At 40.0% G+C, this 19,021-nt stretch overlaps 1 protein-coding gene across 1 annotated transcript; it reads left to right on the top strand.

Moving 5' to 3' along the window:
- Positions 1–238: 238 nt before the first annotated feature.
- LOC124120248 (beta-1,3-galactosyl-O-glycosyl-glycoprotein beta-1,6-N-acetylglucosaminyltransferase-like) lies at positions 239–18,774 on the top strand. Its single transcript, XM_046483027.2, has 4 exons — positions 239–294; positions 13,881–14,898; positions 15,276–15,505; positions 18,331–18,774. Exons 1-4 carry the CDS (start codon positions 243–245, stop codon positions 18,669–18,671), a joined length of 1,641 nt encoding a protein of 546 aa, XP_046338983.2. The 5' UTR covers positions 239–242; the 3' UTR covers positions 18,672–18,774.
- The last annotated feature ends 247 nt before the right edge of the window (positions 18,775–19,021 follow it).

The following is a 19,021-nucleotide window of genomic DNA, read 5'->3' as shown; positions in this document are numbered from 1 at the left end:
ACTTATCCTGATCGGAAATTGCTTGAGGTGATTAATAATATATCGTTAATTCACGCTTGATAAAAGATTAGTCTTTGATGATGATAATGACAGGTGATGTCCCTGATTTAATTTCTATGGCCATTGTTAGAAACGTTTATAATGGCTGATCCATCTGCTTCTTGTATACAAATCCAACAGCTGCATCACCAACCACATTACCTGGTCGATCAAACTAGTTGTCATTCAGACAGCGTCGGACCATGATGCGGTTGGAAAGGAGTGTGGCGTTTGAGAAAAAAGAGACTTGGTTCGGTAAGTCCGTTTCGTTTGTTGACCGCTGACCATCACGTTGACACTATACTACGGATTTCATTATATGTGTCTCTGTAATCAGTTTGTATTTCCCTATATGTGTCTGTAGTCAGTGTGTATTTTGTCTATCTGTCTGTGTAGTCAGTATGTATTTTCCTATATGTGTCTCTGTAGTCAGTGTGTATTTCCCTATATGTGTCTCTGTAGTCAGTGTGTATTTCCTTTTTTGGCCAGAATATATTTCCCTATATTTGCGTCTCTAAAGTCAGTGTGTATTTTCTCTATCTGTCTCTGCAGTCAGTGTGTATTTCACTATATGTGTCTCTGTAGTCAGTGTGTATTTTCTCTATCTGTCTCTGTAGTCAGTGTGTGTTTCCCTATATGTGTCTCTGTAATCAGTGTGTATTTCCCTAAAAGTGTCTGTAGTCAGTGTGTATTTCACTATATGTGTCTCTGTAATCAGTGTGTAATTCACTATATGTGTCTCTGTTGTCAGTGCGTATTCTCCTATATGTGTCTGTCGTCAGTGTGTATTTCCCTATATGCGTCTCTGTTGTCAGTGTGTATTCTCCCTATATGTGTCTGTCGTCAGTATGTATTTCCCTATATGTGTCTGTAGTCAGTGTGTATTTCCATATATGTGTCTCTGTCGTCAGTGTGTATTTCCCTATATGTGTCTGAAGTCAGTGTGTTTTTCCTTTAGTAGTCAGTGTGTATTTCCCTATATATGCGTCTCTGAGGTCAGTGTGTATTTTCTCTATCTGTCTCTGTAGTCAGTGTGTATTTCATTATATGTGTCTCTGTAATCAGTGTGTATTTCCCTATATGTGTCTGTTGTCAGTGTGTATTTTCTCTATCTGTCTGTGTAGTCAGTATGTATTTCCCTATATGTGTCCCTGTGGTCAGTGTGTATTTCCTTATGTGCCTCTGTTGTCAGTGTGTATTTCCCTATATGTGTCTGTTGTCAGTGTGTATTTTCTCTATCTGTCTGTGTAGTCAGTATGTATTTCCCTATATGTGTCCCTGTAGTCAGTGTGTATTTCTTTATGGGTCTCTGTTGTCAGTGCGTATTCTCCCTATATGTGTCTGTCGTCAGTGTGTATTTCCCTATATGCGTCTCTGTTGTCAGTGTGTATTCTCCCTATATGTGTCTGTCGTCAGTGTGTATTTCCCTATATGCGTCTCTGTTGTCAGTGTGTATTCTCCCTATATGTGTCTGTCGTCAGTATGTATTTCCCTATATGCGTCTCTGTTGTCAGTGTGTATTCTCCCTATATGTGTCTGTCGTCAGTGTGTATTTCCCTATATGCGTCTCTGTTGTCAGTGTGTATTCTCCCTATATGTGTCTGTCGTCAGTATGTATTTCCCTATATGTGTCTGTAGTCAGTGTGTATTTCACTATATGTGTCTCTGTAGTCAGTGTGTATTTTCTCTATCTGTCTCTGTAGTCAGTGTGTGTTTCCCTATATGTGTCTCTGTAATCAGTGTGTATTTCCCTAAAAGTGTCTGTAGTCAGTGTGTATTTCACTATATGTGTCTCTGTAATCAGTGTGTAATTCACTATATGTGTCTCTGTTGTCAGTGCGTATTCTCCTATATGTGTCTGTCGTCAGTGTGTATTTCCCTATATGCGTCTCTGTTGTCAGTGTGTATTCTCCCTATATGTGTCTGTCGTCAGTATGTATTTCCCTATATGTGTCTGTAGTCAGTGTGTATTTCCATATATGTGTCTCTGTCGTCAGTGTGTATTTCCCTATATGTGTCTGAAGTCAGTGTGTTTTTCCTTTAGTAGTCAGTGTGTATTTCCCTATATATGCGTCTCTGAGGTCAGTGTGTATTTTCTCTATCTGTCTCTGTAGTCAGTGTGTATTTCATTATATGTGTCTCTGTAATCAGTGTGTATTTCCCTATATGTGTCTGTTGTCAGTGTGTATTTTCTCTATCTGTCTGTGTAGTCAGTATGTATTTCCCTATATGTGTCCCTGTGGTCAGTGTGTATTTCCTTATGTGCCTCTGTTGTCAGTGTGTATTTCCCTATATGTGTCTGTTGTCAGTGTGTATTTTCTCTATCTGTCTGTGTAGTCAGTATGTATTTCCCTATATGTGTCCCTGTAGTCAGTGTGTATTTCTTTATGGGTCTCTGTTGTCAGTGCGTATTCTCCCTATATGTGTCTGTCGTCAGTGTGTATTTCCCTATATGCGTCTCTGTTGTCAGTGTGTATTCTCCCTATATGTGTCTGTCGTCAGTGTGTATTTCCCTATATGCGTCTCTGTTGTCAGTGTGTATTCTCCCTATATGTGTCTGTCGTCAGTATGTATTTCCCTATATGCGTCTCTGTTGTCAGTGTGTATTCTCCCTATATGTGTCTGTCGTCAGTGTGTATTTCCCTATATGCGTCTCTGTTGTCAGTGTGTATTCTCCCTATATGTGTCTGTCGTCAGTATGTATTTCCCTATATGTGTCTGTAGTCAGTGTGTATTTCACTATATGTGTCTCTGTAGTCAGTGTGTATTTTCTCTATCTGTCTCTGTAGTCAGTGTGTGTTTCCCTATATGTGTCTCTGTAATCAGTGTGTATTTCCCTAAAAGTGTCTGTAGTCAGTGTGTATTTCACTATATGTGTCTCTGTAATCAGTGTGTAATTCACTATATGTGTCTCTGTTGTCAGTGCGTATTCTCCTATATGTGTCTGTCGTCAGTGTGTATTTCCCTATATGCGTCTCTGTTGTCAGTGTGTATTCTCCCTATATGTGTCTGTCGTCAGTATGTATTTCCCTATATGTGTCTGTAGTCAGTGTGTATTTCCATATATGTGTCTCTGTCGTCAGTGTGTATTTCCCTATATGTGTCTGAAGTCAGTGTGTTTTTCCTTTAGTAGTCAGTGTGTATTTCCCTATATATGCGTCTCTGAGGTCAGTGTGTATTTTCTCTATCTGTCTCTGTAGTCAGTGTGTATTTCATTATATGTGTCTCTGTAATCAGTGTGTATTTCCCTATATGTGTCTGTTGTCAGTGTGTATTTTCTCTATCTGTCTGTGTAGTCAGTATGTATTTCCCTATATGTGTCCCTGTAGTCAGTGTGTATTTCTTTATGGGTCTCTGTTGTCAGTGCGTATTCTCCCTATATGTGTCTGTCGCCAGTGTGTATTTCCCTATATGCATCTCTGTTGTCAGTGTGTATTCTCCCTATATGTGTCTGTCGTCAGTGTGTATTTCCCTATATGCGACTCTGTCGTCAGTGTGTATTTCCCTTTGTAGCCAGTGTGTATTTCCTTATGTGTCTCATTTGTCAGTGTGTATTTCCCTATAGATGCGTCTCTGAAGTCAGTGTGTATTTTCTCTATCTGTCTCTGTCGTCAGTGTGTATTTCATTATATGTGTCTCTGTAATCAGTGTGTATTTCACTATATGTGTCTGAAGTCAGTGTGTATTTCCTTTAGTAGTCAGTGTGTATTTCCCTATATATACGTCTCTGAGGTCAGTGTGTATTTCACTATATGTGTCTCTGTAGTCAGTGTGTATTTTCTCTATCTGTCTCTGTCGTCAGTGTGTATTTTATTATATGTGTCTCTGTATTCAGTGTGTATTTCCCTATATGTGTCTGTAGTCAGTGTGTATTTTCTCTATCTGTCTGTGTAGTCAGTATGTATTTTCCTATATGTGTCTCTGTCGGCAGTGTGTATTTCCCTATATGTGCCTCTGTAGTCAGTGTGTACTTCCATATACGTGACCCTGTAGTCAGTGTGTATTTCCCTTTGTAGCCAGTGTGTATTTCCTCATGTGTCTCTGTTGTCAGTGTGTATTTCCCTATATGTGTCTCTGAAGCCAGTGTGTATTTTCTCTATCTGTCTCTGCAGTCAGTGTGTATTTCCCTATATGCGTCTCTGAAGCCAGTGTGTATTTTCTCTATCTGCCTCTGTAGTCAGTGTGTATTTCGCTATATGTGTCTCTGTAGTCAGTGTGTATTTCCCTATATGTGTCTGTAGTCAGTGTGTATTTCCCTATATGCGTCTCTGTTGTCAGTGTGTATTTTTCTATATCTGTCCCTGTCGTTAGTGTGTATTTCCCTATACGTGACCTTGTAGTCAGTGTGTATTTTCCTTTGTAGTCAGTGTATATTTCCCTTAGTAGTCACTGTGTATTTCCCTATGTGTTTCTGTTGTCAGTGTGTATTTTCTTTATCTGTCTCTGTAGTTAGTGTGTATTTCACTATATGTGTCTCTGTAGCCAGTGTGTATTTTCTCTATCTGTCTCTGTCGTCAGTGTGTATTTCATTATATGTGTCTCTGTAATCAGTGTGTATTTCACTATATGTGTCTGAAGTCAGTGTGTATTTCCTTTAGTAGTCAGTGTGTATTTCCCTATATATACGTCTCTGAGGTCAGTGTGTATTTTCTCTATCTGTCTCTGTAGTCAGTGTGTATTTCACTATATGTGTGTCTGTAGTCAGTGTGTATTTTCTCTATCTGTCTCTGTCGTCAGTGTGTATTTTATTATATGTGTCTCTGTATTCAGTGTGTATTTCCCTATATGTGTCTGTAGTCAGTGTGTATTTTCTCTATCTGTCTGTGTAGTCAGTATGTATTTTCCTATATGTGTCTCTGTCGGCAGTGTGTATTTCCCTATATGTGCCTCTGTAGTCAGTGTGTACTTCCATATACGTGACCCTGTAGTCAGTGTGTATTTCCCTTTGTAGCCAGTGTGTATTTCCTCATGTGTCTCTGTTGTCAGTGTGTATTTCCCTATATGTGTCTCTGAAGCCAGTGTGTATTTTCTCTATCTGTCTCTGCAGTCAGTGTGTATTTCCCTATATGCGTCTCTGAAGCCAGTGTGTATTTTCTCTATCTGCCTCTGTAGTCAGTGTGTATTTCGCTATATGTGTCTCTGTAGTCAGTGTGTATTTCCCTATATGTGTCTGTAGTCAGTGTGTATTTTTCTATATCTGTCCCTGTCGTTAGTGTGTATTTCCCTATACGTGACCTTGTAGTCAGTGTGTATTTCCCTATATGTGTCTGTTGTCAGTGTGTATTTTTCTATTTCTGTCCCTGTCGTTAGTGTGTATTTCCCTATACGTGACCTTGTAGTCAGTGTGTATTTTCCTTTGTAGTCAGTGTATATTTCCCTTAGTAGTCACTGTGTATTTCCCTATGTGTTTCTGTTGTCAGTGTGTATTTTCTTTATCTGTCTCTGTAGTCAGTGTGTATTTCACTATATGTGTCTCTGTAGTCAGTGTGTATTTCCCTATATGTATCTCTGTAGTCAGTGTGTATTTCCCTATATGCGTCTCTGTAGTCAGTGTGTATTTCCCTATATGTATCTCTGTAGTCAGTGTGTATTTCCCTATATGTGTCTGTAGTCTGTGTGTATTTCACTATATGTGTCTGTAGTCAGTGTGTATTTGCCTATATACGTCTCTGTCGTCAGTGTGTATTTTCCTATATGTGTCCCTGTCGTTAGTGTGTATTTCCGTATACGTGACCCTGTAGTCAGTGTGTATTTCCCTTTGTAGCCAGTGTGTATTTCCTTATGTGTCTCTGTCGTCAGTGTGTATTTTCCTATATGTGTCCTTGTCGTCAGTGTGTATTTCCCTATACGTGACCCTGTAGTCAGTGTGTATTTCCCTTTGTAGCCAGTGTGTATTTCCTTATGCGTCTCTGTTGTAAGTGTGTATTTTTTCTCTCTGTCTCTGTAGTCAGTGTGTATTTCACTATATGTGTCTCTGTATTTCCCTCTATGTGTCTCTGTAATCAGTGTGTGTTTCCCTATATGTGTATCTGTACTTAGTGTGTGTATTTTCCTGTATGTTTCTCTGAAGTCAGTGTGTATTTTCTCTATCTGTCTCTGTAGTCAGTGTGTATTTCACTATATATGTCTCTGTAGTCAGTGTGTACTTGCTCTATCTGTCTCTGTAATCAGTGTGTATTTCCCTAAAAGTGTCTGTAGTCAGTGTGTATTTCACTATATGTGTCTCTGTTGTCAGTGTGTATTTCCCTATATGCATCTCTGTAGTTAGTATGTATTTCACTATATGGGTCTCTGTAGTCAGTGTGTATTTCCCTATACGTGACCCTGTAGTCAGTGTGTATTTCCTTTTGTAGCCAGTATGTATTTCCTTTTGTGTCTCTGTTGTCAGTGTGTATTTCCCTATATGTGTCTCTGTAGTCAGTGTGTATTTCCCTATACGTGACCCTGTAGTCAGTTTGTATTTCCTTTTTTGGCCAGAATATATTTCCCTATATTTGCGTCTCTAAAGTCAGTGTGTATTTTCTCTATCTGTCTCTGCAGTCAGTGTGTATTTCACTATATGTGTCTCTGTAGTCAGTGTGTATTTTCTCTATCTGTCTCTGTAGTCAGTGTGTGTTTCCCTATATGTGTCTCTGTAATCAGTGTGTATTTCCCTAAAAGTGTCTGTAGTCAGTGTGTATTTCACTATATGTGTCTCTGTAATCAGTGTGTAATTCACTATATGTGTCTCTGTTGTCAGTGCGTATTCTCCTATATGTGTCTGTCGTCAGTGTGTATTTCCCTATATGCGTCTCTGTTGTCAGTGTGTATTCTCCCTATATGTGTCTGTCGTCAGTATGTATTTCCCTATATGTGTCTGTAGTCAGTGTGTATTTCCCTATATGCGTCTCTGTTGTCAGTGTGTATTTTTCTATATCTGTCCCTGTCGTTAGTGTGTATTTCCCTATACGTGACCTTGTAGTCAGTGTGTATTTTCCTTTGTAGTCAATGTATATTTCCCTTAGTAGTCACTGTGTATTTCCCTATGTGTTTCTGTTGTCAGTGTGTATTTTCTTTATCTGTCTCTGTAGTCAGTGTGTATTTCACTATATGTGTCTCTGTAGTCAGTGTGTATTTCCCTATATGTATCTCTGTAGTCAGTGTGTATTTCCCTATACGTGACCCTGTAGTCAGTGTGTATTTCCTTTTGTAGCCAGTATGTATTTCCTTTTGTGTCTCTGTTGTCAGTGTGTATTTCCTTATATGCGTCTCTGTAGTCAGTGTGTGTTTCCCTATATGTGTCTCTGTAATCAGTGTGTATTTCCCTAAAAGTGTCTGTAGTCAGTGTGTATTTCCTTATATGCGTCTCTGTAGTCAGTGTGTATTTCACTATATGTGTCTCTGTAGTCAGTGTGTATTTTCTCTATCTGTCTCTGTAGTCAGTGTGTGTTTCCCTATATGTGTCTCTGTAATCAGTGTGTATTTCCCTAAAAGTGTCTGTAGTCAGTGTGTATTTCACTATATGTGTCTCTGTAATCAGTGTGTAATTCACTATATGTGTCTCTGTTGTCAGTGCGTATTCTCCTATATGTGTCTGTCGTCAGTGTGTATTTCCCTATATGCGTCTCTGTTGTCAGTGTGTATTCTCCCTATATGTGTCTGTCGTCAGTATGTATTTCCCTATATGTGTCTGTAGTCAGTGTGTATTTCCCTATATGCGTCTCTGTTGTCAGTGTGTATTTTTCTATATCTGTCCCTGTCGTTAGTGTGTATTTCCCTATACGTGACCTTGTAGTCAGTGTGTATTTTCCTTTGTAGTCAATGTATATTTCCCTTAGTAGTCACTGTGTATTTCCCTATGTGTTTCTGTTGTCAGTGTGTATTTTCTTTATCTGTCTCTGTAGTCAGTGTGTATTTCACTATATGTGTCTCTGTAGTCAGTGTGTATTTCCCTATATGTATCTCTGTAGTCAGTGTGTATTTCCCTATACGTGACCCTGTAGTCAGTGTGTATTTCCTTTTGTAGCCAGTATGTATTTCCTTTTGTGTCTCTGTTGTCAGTGTGTATTTCCTTATATGCGTCTCTGTAGTCAGTGTGTGTTTCCCTATATGTGTCTCTGTAATCAGTGTGTATTTCCCTAAAAGTGTCTGTAGTCAGTGTGTATTTCCTTATATGCGTCTCTGTAGTCAGTGTGTGTTTCCCTATATGTGTCTCTGTAATCAGTGTGTATTTCCCTAAAAGTGTCTGTAGTCAGTGTGTATTTCACTATATGTGTCTCTGTAATCAGTGTGTAATTCACTATATGTGTCTCTGTTGTCAGTGCGTATTCTCCTATATGTGTCTGTCGTGAGTGTGTATTTCCCTACATGCGTCTCTGTTGTCAGTGTGTATTCTCCTATATGTGTCTGTCGTCAGTATGTATTTCCCTATATGCGTCTCTGTTGTCAGTGTGTATTCTCCCTATATGTGTCTGTCGTCAGTATGTATTTCCCTATATGCGTCTCTGTTGTCAGTGTGTATTCTCCCTATATGTGTCTGTCGTCAGTGTGTATTTCCCTATATGCGTCTCTGTTGTCAGTGTGTATTCTCCCTATATGTGTCTGTCGTCAGTATGTATTTCCCCATATGCGTCTCTGTTGTCAGTGTGTATTCTCCCTATATATGTCTGTCGTCAGTGTGTATTTCCCTATATGCGTCTCTGTTGTCAGTGTGTATTCTCCCTATATGTGTCTGTCGTCAGTGTGTATTTCCATATACGTGACCCTGTAGTCAGTGCGTATTTCCCTTTGTAGCCAATGTGTATTTCCTTATGTGTCTCATTTGTCAGTGTGTATTTCCCTACAGATGCGTCTCTGAAGTCAGTGTGTATTTTCTCTATATGTCTCTGTAGTTAGTGTGTATTTCACTATATGTGTCTCTGTAGTCAGTGTGTATTTTCTCTATCTGTCTCTGTCGTCAGTGTGTATTTCATTATATGTGTCTCTGTAATCAGTGTGTATTTCACTATATGTGTCTGAAGTCAGTGTGTATTTCCTTTAGTAGTCAGTGTGTATTTCCATATATACGTCTCTGAGGTCAGTGTGTATTTTCTCTATCTGTCTCTGTAGTCAGTGTGTATTTCACTATATGTGTCTCTGTAGTCAGTGTGTATTTTCTCTATCTGTCTCTGTCGTCAGTGTGTATTTTATTATATGTGTCTTTGTATTCAGTGTGTATTTCCCTATATGTGTCTGTAGTCAGTGTGTATTTTCTCTATCTGTCTGTGTAGTCAGTATGTATTTTCCTATATGTGTCTCTGTAGTCAGTGTGTATTTCCCTATATGTGTCTCTGTAGTCAGTGTGTATTTCCATATATGTGTCTCTGTCGTCAGTGTGTATTTCCCTATATGTGTCTGTAGTCAGTGTGTATTTTCTCTATCTGTCTGTGTAGTCAGTATGTATTTTCCTATATGTGTCTCTGTCGGCAGTGTGTATTTCCCTATATGTGCCTCTGTAGTCAGTGTGTACTTCCATATACGTGACCCTGTAGTCAGTGTGTATTTCCCTTTGTAGCCAGTGTGTATTTCCTCATGTGTCTCTGTTGTCAGTGTGTATTTCCTCATGTCTCTCTGTAGTCAGTATGTATTTCCTCATGTGTCTCTGTTGTCAGTGTGTATTTCCCTATATGTGTCTCTGAAGCCAGTGTGTATTTTTTCTATCTGTCTCTGTAGTCAGTGTGTATTTCCCTATATGCGTCTCTGAAGCCAGTGTGTATTTTCTCTATCTGCCTCTGTAGTCAGTGTGTATTTCGCTATATGTGTCTCTGTAGTCAGTGTGTATTTCCCTATATGTGTCTGTAGTCAGTGTGTATTTCCCTATATGCGTCTCTGTTGTCAGTGTGTATTTTTCTATATCTGTCCCTGTCGTTAGTGTGTATTTCCCTATACGTGACCTTGTAGTCAGTGTGTATTTTCCTTTGTAGTCAGTGTATATTTCCCTTAGTAGTCACTGTGTATTTCCCTATGTGTTTCTGTTGTCAGTGTGTATTTTCTTTATCTGTCTCTGTAGTCAGTGTGTATTTCACTATATGTGTCTCTGTAGTCAGTGTGTATTTCCCTATATGTATCTCTGTAGTCAGTGTGTATTTCCCTATATGCGTCTCTGTAGTCAGTGTGTATTTCCCTATATGTATCTCTGTAGTCAGTTTGTATTTCCCTATATGTGTCTGTAGTCTGTGTGTATTTCACTATATGTGTCTGTAGTCAGTGTGTATTTGCCTATATACGTCTCTGTCGTCAGTGTGTATTTTCCTATATGTGTCCCTGTCGTTAGTGTGTATTTCCGTATACGTGACCCTGTAGTCAGTGTGTATTTCCCTTTGTAGCCAGTGTGTATTTCCTTATGTGTCTCTGTCGTCAGTGTGTATTTTCCTATATGTGTCCTTGTCGTCAGTGTGTATTTCCCTATACGTGACCCTGTAGTCAGTGTGTATTTCCCTTTGTAGCCAGTGTGTATTTCCTTATGCGTCTCTGTTGTAAGTGTGTATTTTTTCTCTCTGTCTCTGTAGTCAGTGTGTATTTCACTATATGTGTCTCTGTATTTCCCTCTATGTGTCTCTGTAATCAGTGTGTGTTTCCCTATATGTGTATCTGTACTTAGTGTGTGTATTTTCCTGTATGTTTCTCTGAAGTCAGTGTGTATTTTCTCTATCTGTCTCTGTAGTCAGTGTGTATTTCACTATATATGTCTCTGTAGTCAGTGTGTACTTTCTCTATCTGTCTCTGTAATCAGTGTGTATTTCCCTAAAAGTGTCTGTAGTCAGTGTGTATTTCACTATATGTGTCTCTGTTGTCAGTGTGTATTTCCCTATATGCATCTCTGTAGTTAGTATGTATTTCACTATATGTGTCTCTGTAGTCAGTGTGTATTTCCCTATACGTGACCCTGTAGTCAGTGTGTATTTCCTTTTTTGGCCAGAATATATTTCCCTATATTTGCGTCTCTAAAGTCAGTGTGTATTTTCTCTATCTGTCTCTGCAGTCAGTGTGTATTTCACTATATGTGTCTCTGTAGTCAGTGTGTATTTTCTCTATCTGTCTCTGTAGTCAGTGTGTGTTTCCCTATATGTGTCTCTGTAATCAGTGTGTATTTCCCTAAAAGTGTCTGTAGTCAGTGTGTATTTCACTATATGTGTCTCTGTAATCAGTGTGTAATTCACTATATGTGTCTCTGTTGTCAGTGCGTATTCTCCTATATGTGTCTGTCGTCAGTGTGTATTTCCCTATATGCGTCTCTGTTGTCAGTGTGTATTCTCCCTATATGTGTCTGTCGTCAGTATGTATTTCCCTATATGTGTCTGTAGTCAGTGTGTATTTCCCTATATGCGTCTCTGTTGTCAGTGTGTATTTTTCTATATCTGTCCCTGTCGTTAGTGTGTATTTCCCTATACGTGACCTTGTAGTCAGTGTGTATTTTCCTTTGTAGTCAATGTATATTTCCCTTAGTAGTCACTGTGTATTTCCCTATGTGTTTCTGTTGTCAGTGTGTATTTTCTTTATCTGTCTCTGTAGTCAGTGTGTATTTCACTATATGTGTCTCTGTAGTCAGTGTGTATTTCCCTATATGTATCTCTGTAGTCAGTGTGTATTTCCCTATACGTGACCCTGTAGTCAGTGTGTATTTCCTTTTGTAGCCAGTATGTATTTCCTTTTGTGTCTCTGTTGTCAGTGTGTATTTCCTTATATGCGTCTCTGTAGTCAGTGTGTGTTTCCCTATATGTGTCTCTGTAATCAGTGTGTATTTCCCTAAAAGTGTCTGTAGTCAGTGTGTATTTCCTTATATGCGTCTCTGTAGTCAGTGTGTGTTTCCCTATATGTGTCTCTGTAATCAGTGTGTATTTCCCTAAAAGTGTCTGTAGTCAGTGTGTATTTCACTATATGTGTCTCTGTAATCAGTGTGTAATTCACTATATGTGTCTCTGTTGTCAGTGCGTATTCTCCTATATGTGTCTGTCGTGAGTGTGTATTTCCCTACATGCGTCTCTGTTGTCAGTGTGTATTCTCCTATATGTGTCTGTCGTCAGTATGTATTTCCCTATATGCGTCTCTGTTGTCAGTGTGTATTCTCCCTATATGTGTCTGTCGTCAGTATGTATTTCCCTATATGCGTCTCTGTTGTCAGTGTGTATTCTCCCTATATGTGTCTGTCGTCAGTGTGTATTTCCCTATATGCGTCTCTGTTGTCAGTGTGTATTCTCCCTATATGTGTCTGTCGTCAGTATGTATTTCCCTATATGCGTCTCTGTTGTCAGTGTGTATTCTCCCTATATGTGTCTGTCGTCAGTGTGTATTTCCCTATATGCGTCTCTGTTGTCAGTGTGTATTCTCCCTATATGTGTCTGTCGTCAGTGTGTATTTCCATATACGTGACCCTGTAGTCAGTGTGTATTTCCCTTTGTAGCCAGTGTGTATTTCCTTATGTGTCTCATTTGTCAGTGTGTATTTCCCTATAGATGCGTCTCTGAAGTCAGTGTGTATTTTCTCTATATGTCTCTGTAGTTAGTGTGTATTTCACTATATGTGTCTCTGTAGTCAGTGTGTATTTTCTCTATCTGTCTCTGTCGTCAGTGTGTATTTCATTATATGTGTCTCTGTAATCAGTGTGTATTTCACTATATGTGTCTGAAGTCAGTGTGTATTTCCTTTAGTAGTCAGTGTGTATTTCCATATATCTACGTCTCTGAGGTCAGTGTGTATTTTCTCTATCTGTCTCTGTAGTCAGTGTGTATTTCCCTATATGTGTCTCTGTAGTCAGTGTGTATTTTCTCTATCTGTCTCTGTCGTCAGTGTGTATTTTATTATATGTGTCTCTGTATTCAGTGTGTATTTCCCTATATGTGTCTGTAGTCAGTGTGTATTTTCTCTATCTGTCTCTGTAGTCAGTGTGTATTTCCCTATATGTGTCTGTAGTCAGTGTGTATTTTCTCTATCTGTCTGTGTAGTCAGTATGTATTTTCCTATATGTGTCTCTGCTGTCAGTGTGTATTTCCCTATATGTGTCTCTGTAGTCAGTGTGTATTTCCATATATGTGTCTCTGTCGTCAGTGTGTATTTCCCTATATGTGTCTGTAGTCAGTGTGTATTTTCTCTATCTGTCTGTGTAGTCAGTATGTATTTTCCTATATGTGTCTCTGTAGTCAGTGTGTATTTCCCTATATGTGTCTGTAGTCAGTGTGTATTTCCCTATATGTGTCTGTAGTCAGTGTGTATTTTCTCTATCTGTCTCTGTAGTCAGTGTGTATTTCACTATATGTGTCTCTGTAATCAGTGTGTATTTCCCTAAAAGTGTCTGTAGTCAGTGTGTATTTCACTATATGTGTCTCTGTTGTCAGTGTGTATTTCCCTTCAGCGTCTCTGTAGTTAGTATGTATTTCACTATATGTGTCTCTGTAGTCAGTGTGTATTTCCCTATACGTGACCCTCTAGTCAGTGTGTATTCCCTTTTGTAGCCAGTATGTATTTCCTTTTGTGTCTCTGTTGTCAGTGTGTATTTCCCTATATGCGTCTCTGAAGTCAGTGTGTATTTCACTATATGTGTCTCTGTAGTCAGTGTGTATTTCCCTATACGTGACCCTCTAGTCAGTGTGTATTTCCTTTTTTGGCCAGAATATATTTCCCTGTATGTGTCTCTGTACTCAGTGTGTATTTCCCTGTATGTTTCTCTGAAGTCAGTGTGTATTTGCCTACACATGTGTCTCTGTAGTCAGTGTGTATTTAACTGTGTGCGTCTCTGTAGTCACAGACACACACACATTATATATATATATATATATATATATCTATCTATCTATATATATATATATATATATAAATCTTTGTTGTAGATTCTAAGGTCTCTCTTGGTCTTGGTCCTGTCAGACTTAGGAAGTCCTGTTTCCTGATCAGTGTGGTTCTCTGCGTTGGTGTCTTGTCCCTGGAGATGTACTTTGTGCACCAAAAGAAAAACCTCCTCGAGCGACAAACAGTGTCAGATATGGATCTGGACATAAGTGTCGACAGAAAAGACTCCCTTCAAATGAATATTACTAATTGGGACAAAATGGAAATACGTGTACAGCAGAACAGAAACAAACCAACGCTTTTGAATATAACTGTTGATTCCAATTCGTCTGATAAATCAGTATCAGAACTTTATTCTGAACTGCAAAGAATGAAAGAAAATATTTCATATTCCTTAAATGAAACACAGGATGTTAAGGAGGCAAACGAAAAGATGGAAAATATTTCATCACCATCCATAAAAGGAAAACAAGGTGCGACTTTTAAGAAAGAGCTCAAACTTTCAAAACCTTCCTGCAGTGCGTTATTTGCAGGAAATGAATTCGAAAAAGCAAGATCGATCGCATTTTCTAACAAGAATCCATATTCGCCAAAGACCGACTACACATTGGCAACGAGAAGTTGTAAAGATTTTGTACGAAACAGGGGCTACATAATAAATTCGAACCCCGAGGAGACTGGGTTCCCTATCGCCTTTAGTATAGTTATGTACAAGGATGTGGAGCAGGTGGAGAGGCTTCTCAGAGCCATTTACAGACCGTCTAACATCTATTGCATCCACATGGACGGTAAAACAGCTGTCCAAGTACAACTTCAGATGAAAAGTATTGTTACCTGTTTCCCAAATGTGTTTTTTTCATCCACGCAAATTAATGTTAAGTGGGGAGGCTTTAGCGTTCTGGAAGCCGAATTAGTGTGCATGAAAGATCTGCTGAAGTATCCTGGATGGACATATTTCATAAATTTGACTGGTCAAGAGTTTCCCCTCAAGACTAATTTAGAGATTGTCCGGGTTCTGAAGATTATGAATGGGGCGAACAGTGTTGATGCGAACAACCAAAGGTGAGTGAGTGAGTGAGTTGTCCTGGTAATAACGTTCTTCACCTGGTGCAAACACTGCCATTTATAGTTTTAGCTTGCATCTTTGTTACTAACGCAGGGTCAGAACAAATACAGCATCGGATACCTTAGTGAAAAAGGGACTATGGGTTTCGATCCCATACTTGGAACATGAAAAAATCACACTTTTGGTATAGCACAAATAGTGTAAAAAGCGAAATACACACTATCTGTAACTCTATAACGTACCGTTGGAAATATGAGTGCATATATGTCAGTATATGTTGTTATTGCTACAAGTGACATTGGCTATGTGAATTATAACATAGGACTTAGTGCAGGCGATGAAGTACCCAATGATTTACCATTTGTTATTGCAGGAGGTGGATGCAGAGACGATGGGCAAAAGCGTTTCCTCCGCCTCATGGAATACATCCGTATAAGGGAAACGTACACGTTGTTGTCTCCAGAGGATTCGTGGATTATGCTATAAACGACCCTGTAGCTCAGAACTTTACTGATTGGCTGAAGCGTACCAAAGTTCCAGATGAAACCTTCTTTGGTACTCTGAACAATAACCCGAAGCTACGTGTGCCTGGATCGTCCTTAGGTAAAAGTGCGTGAGTGAGTTTGTTTAGCGCCATTTGAACAGTATTTCAGTTGGTATACGGCGAAGTGATGCAGGTCATAGACGGACACCAGTTTAGTGAACCCACGGGTATGGTGCTGACAAACCTAGAAATATTACTGAAACGAAGCAGGATTGGAACCCATGATCATAAGTTTCGGGTATGCCCGCTAATCTGCACCGCAGTGAGTGAGTGAGTGAGTGAGTGAGTGAGTGAGTGAGTGCGTGAGTGAGTGAGTGAGTGAGTGAGTGAGTGAGTGCGTGAGTGAGTGAGTGCGTGCGTGAGTGAGTGAGTGAGTGAGTGAGTGAGTGCGTGAGTGAGTGAGTGCGTGCGTGAGTGAGTGAGTGAGTGAGTGAGTGAGTGAGTGAGTGGTTTTACGCCGCTTTTAGCAATATTCCAGCAATGTCACGGCGGGGGGACACCAGAAATGGGCTTCACACATTGTACCCATGTCGGGAATCGAACCCGGGTCTTCGGCGTGACAAGCGAACGCTTTAACCACTAGGCTTCCCGACCGCCCCCATAGGTAAAAGTAGGAATGAGAGACGTTTAAGCCATGCGTTACAATGCAACAGTACATAAGTAGCTGACTTGTGTCATGTACACAGGTGGGCTATAGGGTGAAGAAACGATCAAAGTATACGATGGATTGCAATGTTACAGATCACAACGACCTTCACAAACGTGTGATCACAATAACCCTCCTATAGTCAGAACGTACTGTAACTACCTCACCCGAACAACAGCTATTTCTTTGAATGGAGAGAGGGGCAGTCGGGTAGCCTAGTGGTTAAAGCGTTCGCTCGTCACACCGAAGACCCGGGTTCGATTCCCGACATGGGTACAATGTGTGAAGCCCATTTCTAGTGTCCCCCGCCGTGATATTGCTGGAATATTGCTAAAGCGGCATAAAACCATACTCACTCACTCTGAATGGAGAGACCAAACAATCTTCTTTGGACCTTCATGTACAACACATTATTTTCATCCTATAAATGAGGACTCGCTGATCAGGTAGGTACTTTAATCCTGACAGAAGGCGTTTGTCAAAATAATAACAACCTCTGTTTAAAGAAAGAGGGGACATTGGTGGCCCAGTGGTATGTGCTGCACCTGTCCGTCCTGAGAATCGTTGTATTCCTTGGGTGAAATAGTCGGGGGTCGGGGGTCGGGGGTCGGGGGTCAGGGGATTGGGACTTTGGTGAAGATGCTAGAAGGAAATCTTTTTGCCTCAGCTTTATGCGAAACATTGTTCTCTGGGCATGCGGAATGACCCGAATGTGTTGTGATATAAAAGAAGGAGATTTGGCTCCTCCTTTCAAATATAAAAAAATGAATGTCTCTAAGAAGTGACTGATGTTTTCTTTGTTTGTTTTTTGTTTAACGCCGCACTCAGTTTTTCAGGATTTCAGTTAATTATACGATTTGATTTGAAAAACAAGGACTCGTTGAAATTCTTCAGACTTCAACAATATCTGAATGGTTTCAATAGCATTAACTATCTCTGAACGTCCTTTGTTCATCGACTCTGTACGTCAAACAACGCATGTAGCCGCACTTACAACCTGTCGCTCTTTTCACTAATACATTTTCCATATCAGTCAAGGGGAGATTTTAATCAGTAGTACGGTCTCGTGGTTTTGTCACGTTTGTTTTGCTTGTTTGTTTGTTGTTTAACGCCGCACTCAGCAATATTCCAGCTATATGACGGCGGCAGGTAACTAATAGAGTCTGGAACAGACAATCCATTGATTGGCATCATGAGCATCGATCCACGCAATTGGGATACGATGACATGCATCAACCAAGTCAGCGAGCCTGACCACCCGATCCCGGTAGTCGCCTCTTACGACAAGCATAGTCACCTTTTACGGCAAGCATGGGTTGCTGAAGACCTATTCTACCCCGGTTCCTCACGGGTAAGCAGTGACTGAAAACATTGTCGCTAACAAAGATTCCACTTGGTTAACTCGCCACCCTGTTGAATGTTTGTTTGTTTGTTGTTTAACGCCGCAATGTTCTAGCTATATGACGGCGGTCTGTAAATAATCGAGTCTGGACCAGACAGCCCATTGAATAATCTACGCAATGACCTCCGCAATTGGGATACGATGACATGCATCAAACAAGTCAGCGAGCCTGACCACCCGATCGCCTCTTACGACAAGCATTTGTTGCTGAAGAACAATGCAAACCCGGATTCCTCAGGGACCTGTTAAATGTAGAAGATGCGGGAGTTTCATATGTTTCCGATGTCCCAAGCCTTGCATCCCACTAATGTGTTATTACAAGACGTACTGTCAAGGTTAACATAGGACACACAACCCATTATATCAACTTTGGTACGTTAAAGAGTGACGTGAAATCAAATACAGATCACGTTATGTTTACCCATTGTACAAATTTACTGCAGTTTTATACTTCAGTCACCGTAAACTCAAAATATTAGTTAGACTTCACGTTTAAATTAAATGTTTGAAGGGATTTTTGAAAATACTAGCTTTCCATGTTAACGTAATGTTTAATGTGGCTCTTTTGAGTATAATAGCGGAATCCTTAGGATTTTCAGGTCGGTGATATCCTTATGAAGCTTTGTTTGTCAGCATTACTGCTTCTTCCTGAAGGGAATCCACTTTTACAGTCCCTTGCTGCGCGAAGATGGCATAACTGTCGTGCTCGTGGGAATTACCAAAGTGGAAGACGTCTAGCAGGGACAATCTTCTCACATTAAGCCGACACTGGCATTGAAATATACAGCTAAAATAACAAGCGTTTATACAAACTCATTATTCTGCTTATTTTTCAGATCGCATCAGTACAGACTATGATCTAAAGCCTTACATCGCCCGGTTCAAAAACTGGGGACCCCAATGGGGAGAGAAGTCATTTGATTGGCCCTGTAAAGGCAAGCGCGTGAGAAGCATTTGCATTTTTGGAGTGGGGGATCTGCCATTGTTGTCCTCTCGGAGAGAACTGTTCGCCAACAAGTTCCACATCGACTACCAGCCTCAGACATATGACTGTATGGACGAATGGATCCGGAACAGAACGTTACAGGAATACAACGGAACTTTTACTATGAACTATGACTTTTATGAAAACATGCCCCACTCAAAGTATATTTATAGAAACGCCACAGTGAACTGAGTGTACCTTGACAGCATTCACTTGTTAATCATTTAGATACAAGTGAAAGGTTCACACGTCTCGGCTCAAGGGGGCCACTGGCCACTTGGGCATTTTGGCAGGCCAAGCAGGTTATATCCCATTAGTTAGACGTCCCATTAGTTAGACGTCCCGATTGTTAGACATTTTTATTTGGGCAAAGACGGAATATACCTACAGGTGTAATGGATCAGTCCTAATTAGATGAAAGTACTGAGTAGGGATAGGGGACTCACAGTTTAGGGAGTATGTATGTTACAATTTCATTTAATTATCCTAAATAACCTTACTCTCAGCACAGGTTCAATAGGCATGAGATTAACTATGTAAAC

Source organism: Haliotis rufescens, unplaced genomic scaffold (genome assembly GCF_023055435.1).
Source record: "Haliotis rufescens isolate VD_foot unplaced genomic scaffold, xgHalRufe1.0.p SCAF_8, whole genome shotgun sequence".
Taxonomy (NCBI): Eukaryota; Metazoa; Mollusca; class Gastropoda; order Lepetellida; family Haliotidae; genus Haliotis; species Haliotis rufescens.
This window is presented reverse-complemented; position numbering and strand designations above follow the sequence as displayed.